The sequence below is a fragment of the Oryza sativa genome, chromosome 7 (assembly GCF_034140825.1).
Source record: "Oryza sativa Japonica Group chromosome 7, ASM3414082v1".
NCBI lineage: Eukaryota > Viridiplantae > Streptophyta > Magnoliopsida > Poales > Poaceae > Oryza > Oryza sativa.
Genome location: NC_089041.1, coordinates 17484383 through 17503357, shown reverse-complemented (window position 1 = coordinate 17503357; position 18975 = coordinate 17484383). Strand labels below are relative to the sequence as shown.

The 18975-nt window shown below is 43.6% G+C and overlaps 1 protein-coding gene across 1 annotated transcript; it reads right to left on the bottom strand.

Moving 5' to 3' along the window:
- Positions 1-3327: 3327 nt before the first annotated feature.
- LOC136357432 (uncharacterized) lies at positions 3328-7697 on the bottom strand. The gene is made up of 6 exons (XM_066312687.1): positions 7102-7697; positions 6620-6807; positions 6285-6529; positions 4922-5342; positions 4782-4837; positions 3328-4551 (listed from the first exon to the last, which is right to left on the bottom strand). The coding sequence occupies exons 1-6, from the start codon at positions 7695-7697 to the stop codon at positions 3328-3330; spliced, it is 2730 nt and encodes a 909-aa protein (XP_066168784.1).
- Positions 7698-18975: the final 11278 nt, after the last annotated feature.

The window sequence follows — 18975 nt, the reverse complement described above, 5'->3', positions numbered from 1 at the left end:
ACGTCAATGGCTCAAGCCTACTTCGGTATGGGAGATATGCATTGTCTAATTCAGGGAGGAGAATTAACAAGATCACGGGATGTGAGTTGTTCCGTCAAACATAGACATGGATTTGTGTTGAATGAAATAATAAATTATATTGTAGACGAGAAAAGGAGTATATATGATCCTCATTTCTATACTCCTTCAAAAGGTAATAGTGATGGTGACAGTGAGTCTGCCAGCACTACCTTTATCACTAACGGATGGGCCCTCCGTAGTGGTGAAACCCCACATACTTAATAAATTTAAACGTCCCCAAAAGAATAATGTCTACACAAAAATAATGTCCATATTATTTGGTAAGATCTACAGGGAAGGAGTCCATATAGTTAAAGGGGTTGAAAGAGCTAGCCTACATATTCTTCAAATGATAAACGTGAAGAGTGCACAGCATGATTTTTTTTTTGTCATTGCAACACATAGGTAATTTACTAGTGTCTTATATGAAGGAAACTTTTGACTGCAAACTGCAAACCAGAGTTTGAAATATCAACAATTCGCGGCACGAAATGATTTCGTCCAAAAAAAATTAAAATATATTATATATTTTTTATAATTTAGCGAAATCACATTAGAAAATTTCGGTGCTCTAGTAGATTTGTGCTCAGCAAAATTATAAACCCTGGTGCAAAGTAGCAAATTAAATGTTGCCGGAGAGTTTTCTAGTGTGATGTATCAAACTAGTCTGAAATTTGGACTGCTAGCTAGAAGATTTATTGACTGATCAAGCTCATGGTGACAAGAGAATTAGTCCCAAAAAAATTGCTCTAAAAGGCAAGATTAACTTTAGAAAGCAACAGCTAAGCTCGACATGCATCCGAAGCACAGTTGAACGAATAGTAGATTTAACTCCTTACATCTAGTTCAGCAAGTAATGACTAAGATATAAATTTGCATGTACTAATCAACGCCATACATTTCGGGATGGAGGTATTGAACACATACTCTTACACCAAATTAATGCATCACTTGCCTTTACTCCCTCTTAATTTGCCCTTGCTCATCTTTAACCAGCTTCCTCCCATCATTTCAAGTTTTCAACCCTGTACTACGAAGCTACGAACCCATCCATTTCACTTCTTACCCTCCGTCACTGGGAGAGGACGGTATGCACCATGCCTGCCTGCCTTCTTCCTCTTTCTCCTCCTCTTCTTCTTTGGGCTAGCTTTCATCAGCAAAACCCATTGGTTCGATCGATCGGCAGGCATGGGAGGTGTTGGGAGATGAAGATGCACGAAATGTCACGGCCTTGGAGCAACTAGATAGAATAAATGTACGATGTCAAAGCCAAGAATCGAGATCTCGAGGAGATGCTGCATTAGCCTGCCGATCGATTTCTTGTACATATTAGTTCCCAGTTTTCTTCCTTACATATATGCCTTTTCCCCATCTATATTCAATGAAATTGATATACCGATGCCGGTTCGTTAAGATAAAAAATATTTGCCAAGGAGGCTACATGACTTAGGAAGTATGGGTATAGTTGTCTGAGACGATGGGCCGGTCGGAGACTCAGATGTACAAGAGGATCTCGCCGGTGGGAAGAAATCGAAACAGTTCATAGCCATCATTCGTTTGCTTTCTTTCTTTCTTTTTTCTCAAATGCGTGGGGGAGATGCGCATCATTACATTGAAAGGAAGAGAAATAGTCCAAAAGACTCAAACAATCCCATTAGGATGAGCTTGAGTACAAAGTGGCTTGCAAAAAAAAAAGAAAGAAAGAAAGAAAGAAAAGGACTACGACCAACTATGGCCAAATAGTACTACACCATAACTTGGGCTCATTTCATTTGCTTTCTCTGGAAGACCACTCGAGTAAATTGGTAGGTCTGAGGACTGAGACTAAGGAAGCCATCTAAGATTTTGAGGTTCCTAGTTAGTGACCCTCCTATTGTACATTCATTTTTAGTTTCGGAGCATATTAATTTGAAGGGTTAATTGGATCTATGCCATTATAAATTTACCACTTTTAAAAAATATTATTACAATTCGCATAATTGGAATCATACCACTTCAAAACATCCAAAACCGGACCTATGCCACTTCATCTTGAATTGTTTTCTGCCTATTGTATTTTCGTATAGACCAAAATACCATGCCTCTTACAACTCTGAACAACAACACAAACCTTGATCCTGTCAACCCCACAATTTGATGCTTTCAAATCCAATCAAAATTTTAAGTCTAAATTTGTAATCACTGCAACATATTGCTGCCATCGGCCACTCCATTAAATGGTTAAATCTAGCGCACAAAAATTACACATGAAAAAGAAGGAAAAAAAAGGTAGGGAAAAGAGGAAGAAAAATGGGGTGTGGACCGCCGGCAGCCACCGCCCTGGTTATTGCCCTCGGCATTGCTCGTCGGCACTGCACTCCGTATATGCATGCTTTCTCCGCACGCACTGGATCTGAGCTCATCCACGACGATGGATGGAGCCGGTGTGAAGGGGTCGCCGTCCACGACGATCGAGCTGGTCGATCAGCTGCCGCCTATCCCCTCCGTCGCCGGCACCAGCAGCTTCCACCAGCGACCGCTGGACACGCCTTGCTCGACTTTGTGCTCGCTACATCAGCAGACCACCCAAGCCGGCCGAAACCTTGCCATCATCGATCTACTCGCGCTGAGCTCGTCACCACCATGAGGCCGCACGTCGCTGCCACCACATTCTTCGCCGACAGTGCTGCCGCTGCGGCTCGTTCTCAGCGTCGTTGGCTCGTCGCCGCTGCTGGGCTATCGATCGATTTGGGACTAGTGTTGGATTTGGGCTAAGGTCAAAAGGAAGAGGAAGGCCAAGGTATTTTGGTTCATAAAAAAGACAATAGACAAAAAACAATTCAAAACGTATATCAGGTCAGGTACATGGCATGGCATGGATTCAATTTTTATAGTCTGATGGCATGGTTCCAATAAATCCTAATTTGAAAGGTATTTGAAATTCTGACCGTGGAGAAAACATGATCTGAGTAAATTTATCTTTCCTAGCGTACTGACCATTCTAGTGATGTTTGAAATGCCAACTAGTTTGTGATGTTTTGGGCTGAAACGATCGCACCTTTTCCGTGCGTCGTATCCGTGTTGATATATGGTAGGAAGAGCCCCTACCGTGGCGATTACAGAGAACCCAGAGATCGGCAACAACACGCACAATCTCAGGGAGGAGTTACATGTGATAACAGAAAAGGATAGAAGAAAGAAACAAATCTTATCCTGTCTTATCTCAACTAACACACTCGTTATCACATGTATGGATAGGAACATATCACAACTAACACCCTCTCTTAATCATAACCTTGATAGGTTAAGATTGGCCTTGAATTTCTCCAAGAGATTTGTTGACAGTGGTTTAGTAAATCCATCAGCAACTTGATCACCCGAAGAAACAAAATCAATGTTCAGCAATTTCTGACTTACCCTTTCTCTGACAAAATGATAATCAACCTCTATGTGCTTTGTTCTGGCATGAAAAACAGGATTTGCTGATAAATACTTTGCCCCAAGATTGTCACACCAAATTTTTGCTGCTTGAGGACTCTTAGTTCCCAACTCTAAAAGCAGAGTCTGTACCCACATAATTTCAGCTGTTGCATTGGCTATTGCTTTGTATTCTGACTCTGTAATAGATCTTGATACTGTGGCCTGTTTTCTAGCATTCCATGACACTAGATTAGAACCAATAAAGATAGCAAATCCACTAGTTGACCTTCTGTCATCTATGCTACCAGCCCAGTCTGCATCAGAGAATCCACTAACTAGAGTGGACCCTGATTTGTGTATATTTAGTCCCATCTTAGTACATGACTTCAAATATCTAAGTATCCTTTTTACAGCTGCCCAGTGTATTGTGGTAGGGGTATGAAGGAACTGACAGACTTTATTGACAGAAAATGCTATATCAGGTCTAGTAAGTGTCAAGTATTGTAAAGCTCCAACTATGCTCCTAAATTGAGTTGCATCATTAGGACCCAAAAGAGACCCCTCATGTACAGACAGTTTTTCACTTACTGACATAGGAGTTGTGATTGGTTTACAGTTCATCATTTCAACTTTCTTTAATAAATCGGTGGCATATTTATCTTGTGTCAGAACAATACCATTATGGACTTTACTCACCTCAATACCAAGAAAGTAGTGCAACACTCCCAGATCCTTTAATGCAAACTCTTCCTTTAAATCTTGGAGAAGAGCCATGGTTGCCCTCTCTGACGAACTGGCTACTATTATGTCATCAACATATACAAGAACAAAGATAGTAATGTCTCCTTTATGTAAAAAGAATAAAGTGTCTGCTTTAGAACCACTAAATCCAAGTTCCATCAACTTTTTACTTAGTCTAGCAAACCAGGCTCTGGGAGCCTGTTTCAGTCCATACAAGGACTTGTCAAGTTTGCAAATATAGTTGGGTTTAGTGACATCTTCAAAACCTGGGGTTGTTGCATGTACACCTCTTCTTCTAGATACCCATGAAGGAATGCATTCTGAACATCTAACTGTCTGAGACTCCAACCTCTAGAAACAGCTATTGACAGAATTATCCTAATTGTGGCAGCCTTAACAACTGGATTGAAGGTATCTTCATAATCTATGCCATATCTTTGTTTAAAACCTTTGGCTACTAGGCGAGCTTTATATCTATCTAAAGATCCATCAGCCTTTCTTTTAATTTTGTAGACCCACTTACAACCAATGATATTTTTCCCTCTCTGAGGTGGAACTAGGTGCCAAGTATTGTTTCTAACCAGTGCATCATATTCAAAATCCATGGCAAGTTTCCAGTTTTTATTCTTTAGTGCCTCTATATGATCACTAGGTTCACCAGAACTGGTAAAGCAGCCATATCTAACTGTACCATTAGTATATACCTTCTCTTTTCGTATACCGCTTTGGAGACGAGTGCGAGGACGAACACGTTCTGGTGACGCCTGGACTTCCATCTCTTGATCACTGCCTGCACCATTTGCACCATCTGCACCATCTGACGCACATGTACTACCTGCATCATCATCACTGTCGATGTCAGTGTCAGGAGACAATGTCGCTGCAGACGTGTCTTGATGCTGCTCCCCGGATTCCTGACGTGACAGCGACCCAGGCAGGACCACGTAATCACGAGCCGGCTGCCGCGTGGAGCTCCCGGAGTGGCTGGAGGGCGGGGTGGAGGGCGCACTCCCGTGGTCCGCTGGTATAGCAGAGCCTGTCGCCGTGGGATTGGTGATGGCAGGCTGCAGCGCATCTTCCTCAGAGTGAGCGCCGGTAGGATTTTCTGTGGCCGCCTGATCTGCTGCATTTTCTTGGGAAAACTGATAAGTGGCGTTAGATGCAGCAGGATTATTAGCCAAAAATTGGAATACGTGTTCATCCGCACTAGTAAGTTCAGGTGATAATAGTAGGAGCTCGGAGCGAAGACGAGCGCCTGCATTGGCATGGAGCTCGGAGAAGGGAAAGATGTTTTCATCAAAAACAACGTCCCGGGAAATATATACCCTTCCTTAAGAGATGTCTAGGCATTTAAAACCTTTATGCATATTGCTAAAGCCAAGGAAAGCACACCACTTAGACCAAAAGTGCAGTTTGTGTTTATTATATGGACGAAGGTTGGGCCAGCAGGCACAACCAAACACACGAAAAGAAGAATAGTCTAGTTTCTGATGAAACAATTTTTCTAAAGGAGTGGTGTTCTGGATGACTCTGCTAGGAACACGATTAATCAAGTAAGTGGCTGCCTGAAAAGCCTCATCCCAAAATTTTAGTGGCATATGAGCATGAGATAACAAGGACAGCCCTACTTCAACTATGTGTCTATGTTTTCTCTCAGCAGATCCATTATGTTGATGAGTGTGAGGACATGACACATGGTGAACAATCCCAATTTTAGAGAAAAAGGAATTAAGAGCTTGGTACTCCCCTTCCCAATCAGTTTGCATAGCTAAAATTTTCTTGTCAAACAGGCGTTCTACCATAACCTGAAACTCCTGAAACTTCTCAAAAACCTGAGACTTGTGTTGTAATAAGTAGATCCAAGTGAATTTGCTAAAATCATCAATAAAACTGACATAATATTTTTTTCTCCCTACAGACTCTGGGGCAGGTCCCCAAACATCAGAAAACACAAGTTCTAGGGGATAATGAGAAACACTAGACGACACAGGAAATGGCAATTGATGACTCTTTGCTTGTTGACAAGCATTACAAACTGACTCATCGGATGAATATAAACAAGGTAGATTATTTTTATTAACTACTTGCTTAACAACTGATGGAGAGGGGTGACCTAAGCGACTGTGCCACCGATGGAAGGAGAGTTTGGTCATGCTGCAGGCTTGCTTCAAAGATGGCTTGGGAAGTGGATAAAGCCTGCAGTGCGACCTCCCTTTAAGAAGAGTTTTCCTGGTGACCAGATCCTTGAGAAAGAAACAATCACGGTGAAGTTCAAGAAAAGCAGAGTTATCATCAACTAAGCGGTGCACAGATATGAGACTCTTTTGAGCTTGTGGAACATATAACACATTTTTCAGATGTATATTTCGATTACTAGGGGTATGAACAACAGTATTACCAATATGGCTTATATCCATACCTGCTCCACTGGCGGTGTGGATCTGTTCATTTCCATTGTACTTGTCCTTGGTGGTGAGTTTCTCTAGCTCCCCGGTGATGTGATCGGTGGCATCCGTATCAATGTACCAGTTGGTATCAACGTTGTAGGATGAGCTAGCTGTGGCGGCTGCAACATGTTTATCATCTGGGACATAGTCCTCATCATACCTGTACCAACAATTGGTTGCGGTGTGACCTCGCTTGAAGCAGACCTAGCACGTTGGCTTGCGATCTGGTCCGTCCTCCTAGAGCACGCCCACGACCACGGCCACCACCATTGCCACGACCGTGCCCTCGTGGTGCGCCGTCGCCGCCGCGATTGGAGTAGCCGCCGCCGCTGCGGCCTTCTCCATTGTTGCCGCCGCCGCCTCGGTTTGCAAGATTGACGACTCCTTCTTGAGTTCCCCGATAGAGAGCCATGCGACCCTCGAAATTGACAACTTGTGAGTATAGATCACTCACAGTGTCATCGGTTCGGGCCGTGCGCACACGGCAGAAATCACCTTGCTGTAGCCTTCGCCGAGGCCAGCGATGATGTGTTGGATCATCTCTTCTTCATCAACTGGCCGGCCGGTGCTGGCAGCCATCTCATCTCCAAGAGCTTTCATCTTGCCAAAAAACTCAGGAAGAGTCATTTTTCCCGTCTTGGTGTTGGTGAGGGCAAAGCGAGTGTTCATCGTCCTCGCCCTAGTGTGCGTCGAGTACATCCGCTCGATCGTCGCCCACACCTCAGCCGCCGTCTCACACGCAGCGACTTGCATGAGCACATCCCGTGAGAGGGATAAGAGGAGGTAGCCAAGCACCTCCTGGTCCAAGGCTTCCCAATCCTCAAAAGCTGGATTGGCCTTCTTCGTCGACTTGCCATCGGCTGTGACGGTGACCTCCGCTTTAGGTTTCTCAAATGTGCCAGTCAGGTAACCCTGCAGGCGCGCTCCACGCACGGCTGCGCAGATCTGAACCTTCCATAGGGCGTAGTTATTCTTTCCTAATTTCTCACTCACGGTATGGCCTTGGAAAGGGTTAACGCTAGTGGTGGAAGAGGAAGAAGACGACGCCATTGCTGATCAAGGGTAGATTGGATCAGGGCTCTGATACCATGTGATGTTTTGGGCTGAAACGATCGCACCTTTTCCGTGTGTCTTATCCATGTTGATATATGGTAGGAAGAGCCCCTACCGTGGTGATTACAGAGAACCCAGAGATCGGCAACAACACGCACAATCTCAGGGAGGAGTTACATGCGATAACAGAAAAGGATAGAAGAAAGAAACAAATCTTATCCTATCTTATCTCAACTAACACACTCGTTATCACATGTATGGATAGGAACATATCACAACTAACATAGTTCACCTAAAACGCTGTTCCCTACTGAAGCTGCTGCCCGATCTGTAGCCCAGAAGTTCACTCAAACAGCCAAATCCTAATCGATATCTCAACTTAACCAGTAAGCTCAGACCAATATATAACCTAAACAAAATAAGAGTTTTAACTCTCCTAGCTAAACCAGCAGGTGTAGAATAGCACATACAGCTATGTTGGTACATGCCAAATTAATGTATCACTTATTTTTACTCCTGTCTGCTCTGGCTCCTTTTTAACATTCCCCCGTCATATTAAGCCTCAAGAACCAAAAGGCAAAAGCTACTCCCATTTACTTACTTACTCCCACGTCTTAAAGTATAGTAACATAGAATCAAATTAGAAGTATCTCAGAGTTGGTGCATCTTAATTTAACAAATTTGACTTACTCATCCGTCTTAAAATATAAAATGGTCATCAAATTTTAACAAATTTGACTACAAGAAAAGGTAAAACGAAGGTACCAGTAATTATTGAAACATGGGCAGTTTTATCTTAGCCATTGGAAGCAAATATAGCACTGGTGCTTCAGCCGCTGAGATCCGTAGCTCACGTCACATCCCAATTCTAATTAAAACAGTGGAACACGCAGAGTCGGTGATTTGACACCTCTCTGGACTGGGATTGGGGATGAGGGCATGTTTTATGGAGGAGACTGCCGCACCTAAAATTATTTAACTCAGCAAAAAAAAGTACTAGGGCGGATGGTAAATGTAGCTAATATAATAAGTTGCATCTATTATACTTAGCACTCAAACATTTAATACTTGTATGGATGCATCAGTTTATTTGATCAGCAATAGGTGCCATCTTTGTGGCACTATGTGGTGCACAGTAACTTGATATGTTTCCAACAAAACATGGGGAGGAAGGTGAGGGGCTGCGGGCATACGAGATCAAGAAAATATTGGTGAAGGCCCACAATTCCTCGTGCGATGTGCTATAGGTTGACCCTGGCAAGAGGGGTGGTTCCTCTCTCTCTCCTCTATTCTCTCCCTTCCACCTAGAAAAATGCTGATGTGGATTTGTCTAGATGTGGCTGAGTCAGCCTTAGAGTACTTGCATAACTTGCCCTGATGAGACGAGGCGACGAAGTTGTCAGCACATTTTACTCAACAGGCGCCAAGCTGTCAGCCAAAGTCTTGGTCTCCAGGATTTCCAGAGTATAGCCATGGACGCCATTGTGTTGACGCTCAAAGGCTCATAGACACGAAAGTGCTTCCCAACCGAGCTCTTCACAAAATACAAGTGAAAAAAGAAAACAAGAGAATAAACCAAAACAGAGGAAAACAGAGGATGGAGCGATCAAGCTCAAATCACCCTCATGTTAACTTTGTGCCTTGCACTTACCTCGACGTGTCCAATTTATTCGATTTAGTACCACATCGAAAATTCATGGTGTGAGCACTGCTTATAAGATAGTAGTGGTTCTCACCCATTAGATCAGTCTTCTAAGTTGGTTAGACTCATGATCTAGAGTTGTGGCTTTGATTTAGACTGTAATATAGTGGACCCAATATGACCTGGGTGACTAATTGTTGTGTACTCGAGATTATAGGATATTACACTGCAAAATGGTCAATTATAGGATATTATAGGATATGTGCAGAATGAATGATCCTTTAAAGCAATCTATTTTTAATTGGGTACAAACCTTATAGTTTTTTTGTGTGACCCGCATGTAATCTCTGTAACCTTGTAAATATTTTCTTTATTTATAAAATTACACTGCCGGGCAAAGCCCTGGCAGTTTTCCTGGTAAGAAAAAAAAAGGTCAATTGTATTGAACCTTAGAAGGAAACTAATGCTATGGATCACAGCCACCAGATAGTCCTATCGATATAATCTAACCTTACCTTCTTCGTGAATACTCTCCCATTGTAATGATAACTTGTATCAATGTGTTTGCTTTGATCATGGTATATAGGATTCTTGTTAGTGGTGTGCTGATAACAGTTTTGTCATATTGATACCTAGCTTGATGGCGATGCGCCACTCAGGGACCCCTGAGGTTGACGAGGAACTGAGACAACAAGACGCTTAGCACGCCACCATCGCGCAGGCCACACTATACTCTGTTTCATGGGATGATAATGCCACGACCCTTTTGTTTCTAGGATTTCCATCTCACTGGATTTGGGACAAGCAAAGAATAACTTATTGATGCTCTACGAATGATACTATCGTCAACCATATTTAAGTCGTTGTGGCACATAGGGGACACCATCTTGACTCCCCTTCGATGTAGTAACAACATAAACGGACTGTCCCATAGTCCCAATGGTGTGCAGAGGAGAATGCACTTTGTTATAAGACTGATCATGAAATCCATCAAAAACCAAACGCAGAAAAACATTATAGGAGATTTAAAACTGATGACAACACTAGAACACGATATTTGTTAATGAGGTTCACCCGAAACCTATATCCACATACCACTGATTACAAGCGCTTCTCCCAAATCCAATGTAATTAAAGTATACAAGAGTTACCATGACTCTTGGCTGGATAGTGTCGGCATTTATTCGCTCTCATCTACAATAAGTCGTCATCGTGCAGTAACAACAGGTATGCTTATTTATTTAAGAGATAGCCTATGACGGACTTCAACTCTAACTCTATTCGGCACCTATTATAACTTCAAGCTCTAAACTATAACCGACTAAGTATATATATTTAACACAAACTCTAATGTACTTCACACAGCCAAGTTCTTGGTGTTGTTCGGTGACGAGCTTCTCCATGAAACGAGTCACAACCGGGAATTTATGCAATGTTAGAGCGATGCGGTGCCTTACTCTATATAGCTCAGACTCAAAAGTTCATTTCTACTCATTGAGTTAACATACGTGGTTGAACACCTATTGCATGGTTGTGACACATCCTAGGAGACCTTGATGCATGCTTGGATCGTAATCGATCCTCTTTTGCTGGCTCATTGTTGTTTTCTTAGACATAGCCATATACATAGTGAGCTTGGCATGGGAAGCGTCGGGAGATGTAGACATGCAGCTGCGAAGATCGCACGGAGACCACATGAACAAAACCGGTTTGCACGTTTGTTCTTGGCTAGTCCCCTAGTCCGTGATTGTGTTCAAACCATCCTCCAAAGCAGAGAGCCTTTAACTGATGTAACTTAGTTCTTTTTGTAGGATCGAATCACAATAACTAAGCCAACCAGAGGGGGGTGAATGGTTGGTATACCCAAAAACTGAAAACTTTTAGCGGAAATAAAAGTTACCCTCGAAATCGACAGATTGCGGTCTGACCGAAGGTGTTGCACCGGTCTGACCGCCTGATGTACGTCGGTCTGACCGATGTAGATCGATCGGTCGAACCGCCGAAGTCGCCTGCCGCGCCTGCCGCCGTCGCCGGTCTGACCGCTGCTTGCCGCCAGTCTGACCGCCGGTATATTGCTGGTTGGACCGCCGAAACTCGATGAAACACAAATCAAAGAACTTTTAAATTGGATGACAACTTTATTGATTCTCTCTGTGTTTACAAAGTGTACCAATAGCACTCCTTACAAAAATTTGGACTAAACTCGAAACCCTAAGTCAAAACTCAACTCAATTGCTCTCAAAAGCGATACCGAGAAGCCTCACGCTCCCCATCTATTTATACCCGAGGTAGGCAGCCTAAAGCGACGAACCAAACTCATACTAGGAATCCTAAACACCTTAGGAAACCCTCTAGTAAAACAAACTTTACATAAGCAATCATACCAAATTTGGACTCCTTCCAAATTCGACTCCGCATCCCATACGCACACAATACCCCCATCGTATGCCATATGGAATCTCCATCAACCACGTGCATCAACTCTAGCCTTAGTATCCCGCATGATCTCCGACCACCACGGACGTTGTCTTATCCCCAAGTCGACTCCCGGTCCATCACCGCAAATACTCTCCCGAGGCATTGTCACACCCTGAAAATCGCTAAATTATAAATTGTTGTAAAAAAAAGGAATTTTTAGAATTTATTTAATAATTAAAGTAAGTGTTTGAATAAAATATATGAAAATTTTGAACATTAAATTGATATAGATAAAACTTTATTAAATATTTTTAGTGTCCAAATATTTTCTGGATTTTTGCCGGAATTATTTGAGCATTATAAGTATTTTTAATAAATGAAACATCATTCAGCAATTATTTAAATTAAAAAGTCAATCAAAATCCTCTTCTTTGTCTCGGGCCGAATCCGGCCCATTCCCTTCCTTCCTCTCTCTTCCGTCGGCCCAACCCGAGCCTGCATCCTCTCTTCCTCTCTCTGCCGAAGTTCTATTTGCCTCCCTCCTTCAATCGGGCCGAGGAAATGAAGCCCGTCAAGAAGTCTGTTTTACCTCCCTCTGCTACAGTGTCGCCCCTAACCTCCAGCCGGCCGATCTCCTCCCTGCCGTGCCCGTGTACAGCGCCGCCACCCCCATCAAATTCGTCCTCTCCGTTGCTCCTCTTTCCAAATTAGTTATGGGAATGGAATCCTCTCAATCTCCTCTTCATTTCCCCCAAGAAATCCCCAAAAGTTTATATGGAAATTCTTTCCAATTTCGCGGATCAAATCCTTCCTTTTTCCGGCGAACCCTACCTAATCCGTCGCCGATTCCATCCGTTCCCGAGCCGATCTCTCCCTCTTCCGGCTATAAATAACATCCCCTCGGCCTCCTCTTCCGTTTGCCTCAAGTCCCAAGCCGAGCCGTCGCTTGTAGCGCCGCCGCCGCCTTGCCCTAGCCGCCGCCGACGCCGGTGACCCTCCAGCCGCGTCGCGCCGCCTCCTCGATCGACCCCGACCTGCGCCGTCGCATCCCTCGGCTTCGCAAGGGTGAGAGCTACCCCGGCCACCCGTTCCCTTGCGCCGAATCTCGCCGGAATCGCTCTCCCCGCGCTCGCCTTCTCTCTCCACCTCCGGCCGCCGCTCCAGCAGCCCCGCGCCGTCGCTGTGGTCGTCGCCTTCGGTCGCCGCTGCCGCCGTTGGGTTCGCGAGGAGGAGAAGAAGACCGGCCTCCACTTCCCCGTCGTCGAAGACCCCGGGAAGCCCGTCATCACCGTGAAGCCGATCTGTTCCATCTTCAGCCGCGCCGTTCGTCGCCGTCCATCGCCGCCTTCGTTCACCGTCGCCACCCTCGGGATCGCAGGAGCGAGGTGAAGACCGTCCGCCCCTCGGTTGTTGCCTCTCGTCGCCGGAAAGCCGTCGCCATCGTCAACCCAAGGTCATCGCCTTTGGAGCTCGTCGCCTGCCATCTCCCTCGCCGTCTGTCGTCGCGTAAGTGGTGGTAAGGGTCGCCTTGATCTCCTCTCTCTCCCGGTGCCCTCCGTTTGCATCATTGTACCGTGGTTCGCTGGTAACTGCCGTTCTCGTGCTTGCGGTCGTCGATCCTGCGTGGCAGCCATGTCATCGCTGATATCAGCGCCATCTTGGCCATCCAAAATTAATATAAATTTGTCATATCTTTTCAATGACATATTATTCCTTTTTAATATATGTCATCTACCAAATATAATCTAATCTTTTCCGGAGGTTGTTTTAATTTTTTCCCTCAGTTATAAATCATTTGTAAATTGTTTAATCAATTTGGAATAGTCTTTTCTTTAATAGGTTTAATTGGAATTGAATCTTGTAAAATTCATATCTAATTCATGCGAACTCGGAATGAGGTCGTTCAAATCTCATAATTCATCTAAATTCAAACTCTACCCTTATGAACTTTAATTGTACTGTTCATTTGATGTGACCATGGCTACCACGGATGCAACCATTGCTCACATCATGGATGAACAAGAAGATATCAAGATCAAGTCCTCCAAGTGCTGGAATCCGATTCGGCCACCTACTACACTGCTGACTTCAAACGGCCGCCGAATCTGCATATGACCTCCGTTTTCGGCCCGTGAGTACTTGATGGAAAGCTCTTGGAGTCCTCTTTCCAATGGATCCAGCCTCATTTCGAAATTCCATCTTATTAAGCCGCAATTGAAGCAACAAGGTGCTGCATCACCTATAATGGGCCTATGGGCTTGTAACTTCGTCTGGGACCCCGGCCCAAGTGGGGCCCATGTGGGGTGCGCCCCAACCGGGTGGAGCACGACCCTAGGGTCCCCTTAGGTCGTCCTCCCACCTCCTTAAATAGTTAGGTATCCCTTTACAGTTTCTTGGGTTTTGATAGATTAAAGTTTAGCCATTGCTACTTGCTTGCAGTGCGCGTGTCGGCTAGACCGTCCGTCTGCTTGTTCTTCGGAACCCCAACTTATCATTCGTATTTAACTCCTATTTTCAATTCATATTGCTTTTATCTTGTTCTTACTTGTTTCTTCGATTTGCTTACAGGAATAAGGTTGATTTGCACCGGCAAGATCAACAACCCATAGAGAGGTGTATCGATCGCTAAGGCGCAACGCAACGTCTTGTACGGTTGTAGTCGGGTCGTCAACGTTTCTTCCAAATCGTAGTTATCATCAACTCACCGAAAGATCGGGCCAAGAACAGCCTTGAGTGTCGAGAGGAACTCAGGGTTCATCAGGTGGTATCAGAGCTTTCGTTGCTCGGTGAGTTTTTATCTTCCTATAACCAGAAAATAGCCATACAAAAAAATTCGTATCATTTACCTAGCCATATTGTGCCATTGCATTGTTCTTTTCAGTTTTTGCTTTGTTGAATTTTGTGTTGCATCGTTACGTCGTGTTGCTGGTCTTAACGTCTAGTTCGTTTAGAGTTTCAAGTTCTGGTCACGTTTTGTACCACAGTCGTCGCTGCCACCGTGTCTCTGTTGTTGTCGGGACCTACGAAAACGGAATCGGCTCGCTGCCACGGTTCTGTTTTTGTAGTTTTCAGAATTTTTTATCGGTCAGTTTTGGAGTTGCATTTAGGATTTGCTTGAGTTTCTGGTTTGCTCGTGAATAGATCGGCCTGTGCTTGTTGCCGGTGTAGAGAGGAGGAAGAAGAATTTCCAAATCTGTTTTTGGAAGTGTGAGAGTTTAATCTGGAAAGAAATAGTAGATCAGATTGATTGAAATCAGTTTCCCTTTTTCTCTCACCATAACCGGACTCCTAGGTAGTGCCGCATCCTTCCTTTCCTCACCCACCACCACCCCGGGTCCGCGACCAGGTCGAGTCCGAGTGTCTCCTCTCGGTCACGGTTTCAATCTATACCGTGATCTTGCATACTGCTTGGTGAAAATTTTACGAGTATCGGATTGAAAATCCGTTTGCAAAAACGGAACCTACAGGACGAGAGGATTCCATTTTAGTATAGTTCTAATTTTGGGTTTGAACTTTTACATTTGAGTCCCTGTAAATTTTGTATTTACGTTTGAGTCCCTGTAATCTTACATTGAGGTCCTTGAATCTGTTTTTGTAAAATAAAATCAAAAAAAGAAAGAAAAAAAAAGGCAGAAATGTGCATAAAAAAAGAAAAGAAAAGCCGCACCCAAAAAAAAAAGAAACGAAAAGGAAAGGAAAGAAAAAAAAAGAAAGAAGAAAGAAAGAAAAGAGAAAATATTGTTATGTTTGAGCTGAACTTCATATATCAGAGTTGTGCATGAGTTGTTCCTAGTGCTATCTTGTGGTATCGTTTGTGTCTAGGCTCGCGTCTCTAGTACGTTCTAGCCTAGAACCAGCACGGTGCTTGACTTTGAACAATTATTCAACTTTGCATTCTCTGATTTGAGCATTTGCTATTCCTTGGCTACATATTTAAGCCTACCCAGAGCTCCACAGATTTGATTGCAGCCGTACAACAGGTGTTTGCCAAGGCATCGATACATCCAACCTCCATTGGGATGCTTGATTGAGTCGGTGTATGTCACCATTCCGCTTGCTTTAGTAAGAACTTGTAAGAGCTTGGTTAAAAGCTTGAGTATGTGTGATATTCGAGCTACCACTACCTAGTAGTTGATAGGAGCGTATATATTTTTGTGCATGTTTCTTGTTTTCTACTAACAATGGCAGGGATACGCAAGACAATTGGGGATGACTGTGCTCCATATCGACATCTTCGTCGCGACATGAGGAGTGATCAACATGATGCTGATGAGGTACATGATAATGATCTTGCAAGGGTAGAATCTATTTTGCCAGTTTTTGATGGTAAGTATGATTCCGCCACTTATGTTGATTGGGAGCTAGCAGTAGACAAACAATTTGACGAGTATGATTTCTCTAATGCTGAAATGATTAAGGCTGCTAGTAATAAGTGTACTGGTTCTGCAACTTTTTGGTGGTATACTGTTGGCAATAAGCTTGAAACTTGGGATGAATACAAAACAATGATGAGGAAAAATTTTGTGTTTTCATATTATAAACGTACTCTCCTTGAGAAATTAGAACATATAAAACAAGGTGACAAAACCGTGCGGGAGTACTTTCACAACTTTAAAATTTGTATCACTTATAGTGGTTTAAAAGAAAGCAATGAGAACACAATGACTAGATTTTTTAGAGGGCTTAATTCCGATGTTCAGGCTGGGCTTATTAATGTGACATATAATCATATAGGCCACTTGTTCATGCTTGCTTGCAGTGTTGAGAGCAATATTTTAAAGAACCCAAGGGAGAAACAAGCTATGCTTGTGCCTCCTATTACTGACATTTTGCAGGGAGCTCAGAACATTCACGAGGAGAAGAGCAATAGGATCGAGGTGCCATCTCCATCACTCACGAAGGAAGAAGAGAAGACTGATGCAGCTACATCATCCGAACAGAGAACCACAGGTAATCTTAATGGTGCTGCAATTAATCAAGGTGAGTGTGCCGTTAATGAATTGAACATGTCAACTTTTCATGCTAGAGAAGAGCAACCATTAGTGAAACCAATTGCTGAGATGCCTTTGTCACAAGTTGATTTACTCGCTGTTCCTTGTGATAAAGAAGAGTTTTGTGATAATGCTTCACTTATATCCATGCCACAACTGGTGAATGAACATGCTATTTCTAGTGTTTCTTTGTGTGCCAATTTTATGCATGTTGTTCACATTGCTAATGAAGTACATGAACGTGAATTGCTATCTTCTTTAAATACTTTGGGCTATGTTCAGTTTGATGATTTTTGTGAGCTCAATAATTTGAAGAAGAAATTATTTGCTAAGTCTGATTTGCCTTGTCCAAATAGTGCTATTTTTCATATATTTGGCGAATCTGATGATAGAGGAATATATTTGGTGCATAGAGTTTACATATGTTCAGATTTAGAACCTCCTATACATGTGGATAAAACATGCAAGCTAGAGCGAAATGTTATTGCTAACCAAATTGTCTCGAGTTTGCCTTGTTTTGACTGGCAGAAACAGGTTGTTGTAAATGGACTACGCAAAGAGCACCATATGGAAAAACCGAGGACGGTTTTCCGTGAAGAAGGGGAGGATGATGTGACCATGGCTACCACGGATGCAACCATTGCTCACATCATGGATGAACAAGAAGATATCAAGATCAAGTCCTCCAAGTGCTGGAATCCGATTCGGCCACCTACTACACTGCTAACTTCAAACGGCCGCCGAATCTGCATACGACCTCCGTTTTCGGCCCGTGAGTACTTGATGGAAAGCTCTTGGAGTCCTCTTTCCAATGGATCCAGCCTCATTGCGAAATTCCATCTTATTGAGCCGCAATTGAAGCAACAAGGTGCTACGTCACCTATAATGGGCCTATGGGCTTGTAACTTCGTCTGGGACCTCGGCCCATGTGGGGCCCATGTGGGGTGCGCCCCAACCGGGTGGAGCACGACCCTAGGGTACCCTTAGATCGTCCTCCCACCTCCTTAAATAGTTAGGTACCCCTTTACAGTTTCTTGGGTTTTGATAGATTAAAGTTTAGCTATTGCTACTTGCTTGCAGTGCGCGTGTCGGCTAGACCGTCCGTCTGCTTGTTCTTCGAAACCCCAATTTATCATTCGTATTTAACTCCTATTTGCAATTCATATTGCTTTTATCTTGTTCTTGCTTGTTTCTTCGATTTGCTTGCAGGAATAAGGTTGATTTGCACCGGCAAGATCAACAACCCACAGAGAGGTGTATCGATCGCTAAGGCGCAACGCAACGTCTTGTACGGTTGTAGTCGGGTCGTCAACGTTTCTTCCAAATCGTAGTTATCATCAACTCACCGAAAGATCGGGCCAAGAACAGCCTTGAGTGTCGAGAGGAACTCAGGGTTCATCATCATTTGGTTTTTATTAGTGTTTTTCCTTGTTTTGCGTTTTAGGTTTAGACTTCCCGTTGTTTCGGAGGATCGTCCGTTCGTTGGAGAAGTTCCTGAAGACGAATTGAAGACGCTTGTTTGTAAGGCAAGTCAGACAGATCCCCCAAACAACCCTTTGAGCATGTTGAACCTGTTTAAAGCTATTGATTTATTTCAACTTATGCATTGTTTTCGAATGTCATTGGGTGGTGAGCCTTTCCCATTTAATTATGGCCGAAGATGACTTTATTTTCCTATGTGTTATAATTTGACTAGCATGGACCTTATATATTGGATTGGTTTAGCTAGATGTTATTTATAGTTGCTTAGCCGTGCTTAGAAACATTAGCTCATTAATGGGATAAATCATGCTTCACTATCACTTATGGATATTTAATGGAAGCTCACGATGGTCAATCGTGATTGGTTAATTAATTAAATTGCCAACTAAAACTTGATAATGGTGGGTTGTGAGCATATGGTTTTGATGGTCGTGCTCATGACAATTAAGGACCGGTTCACGATTTTCGGTTGTGAAACATTAACCGTGCCAACCACAAGCCAGCGTGGGCAACGGCTTTACCTTTTGTATAGCATGGTTCATTGCGGGGCACCAGACTGAGAAGTGGCAGAGATAAGCCCACGGGGGTCGCTGGGGAGTCCATGACTTGTTTATAAGGGGGTGATTATGATCCAGGAACGGTGCACTATGGTGGATTGTGTTGTGCGAGGGGTACTGTCACAGCTCCTTTCCGAGGTACCGTGGTGGTATTGAGGCGCATGGTGACATGTCGTAGGGCTGTG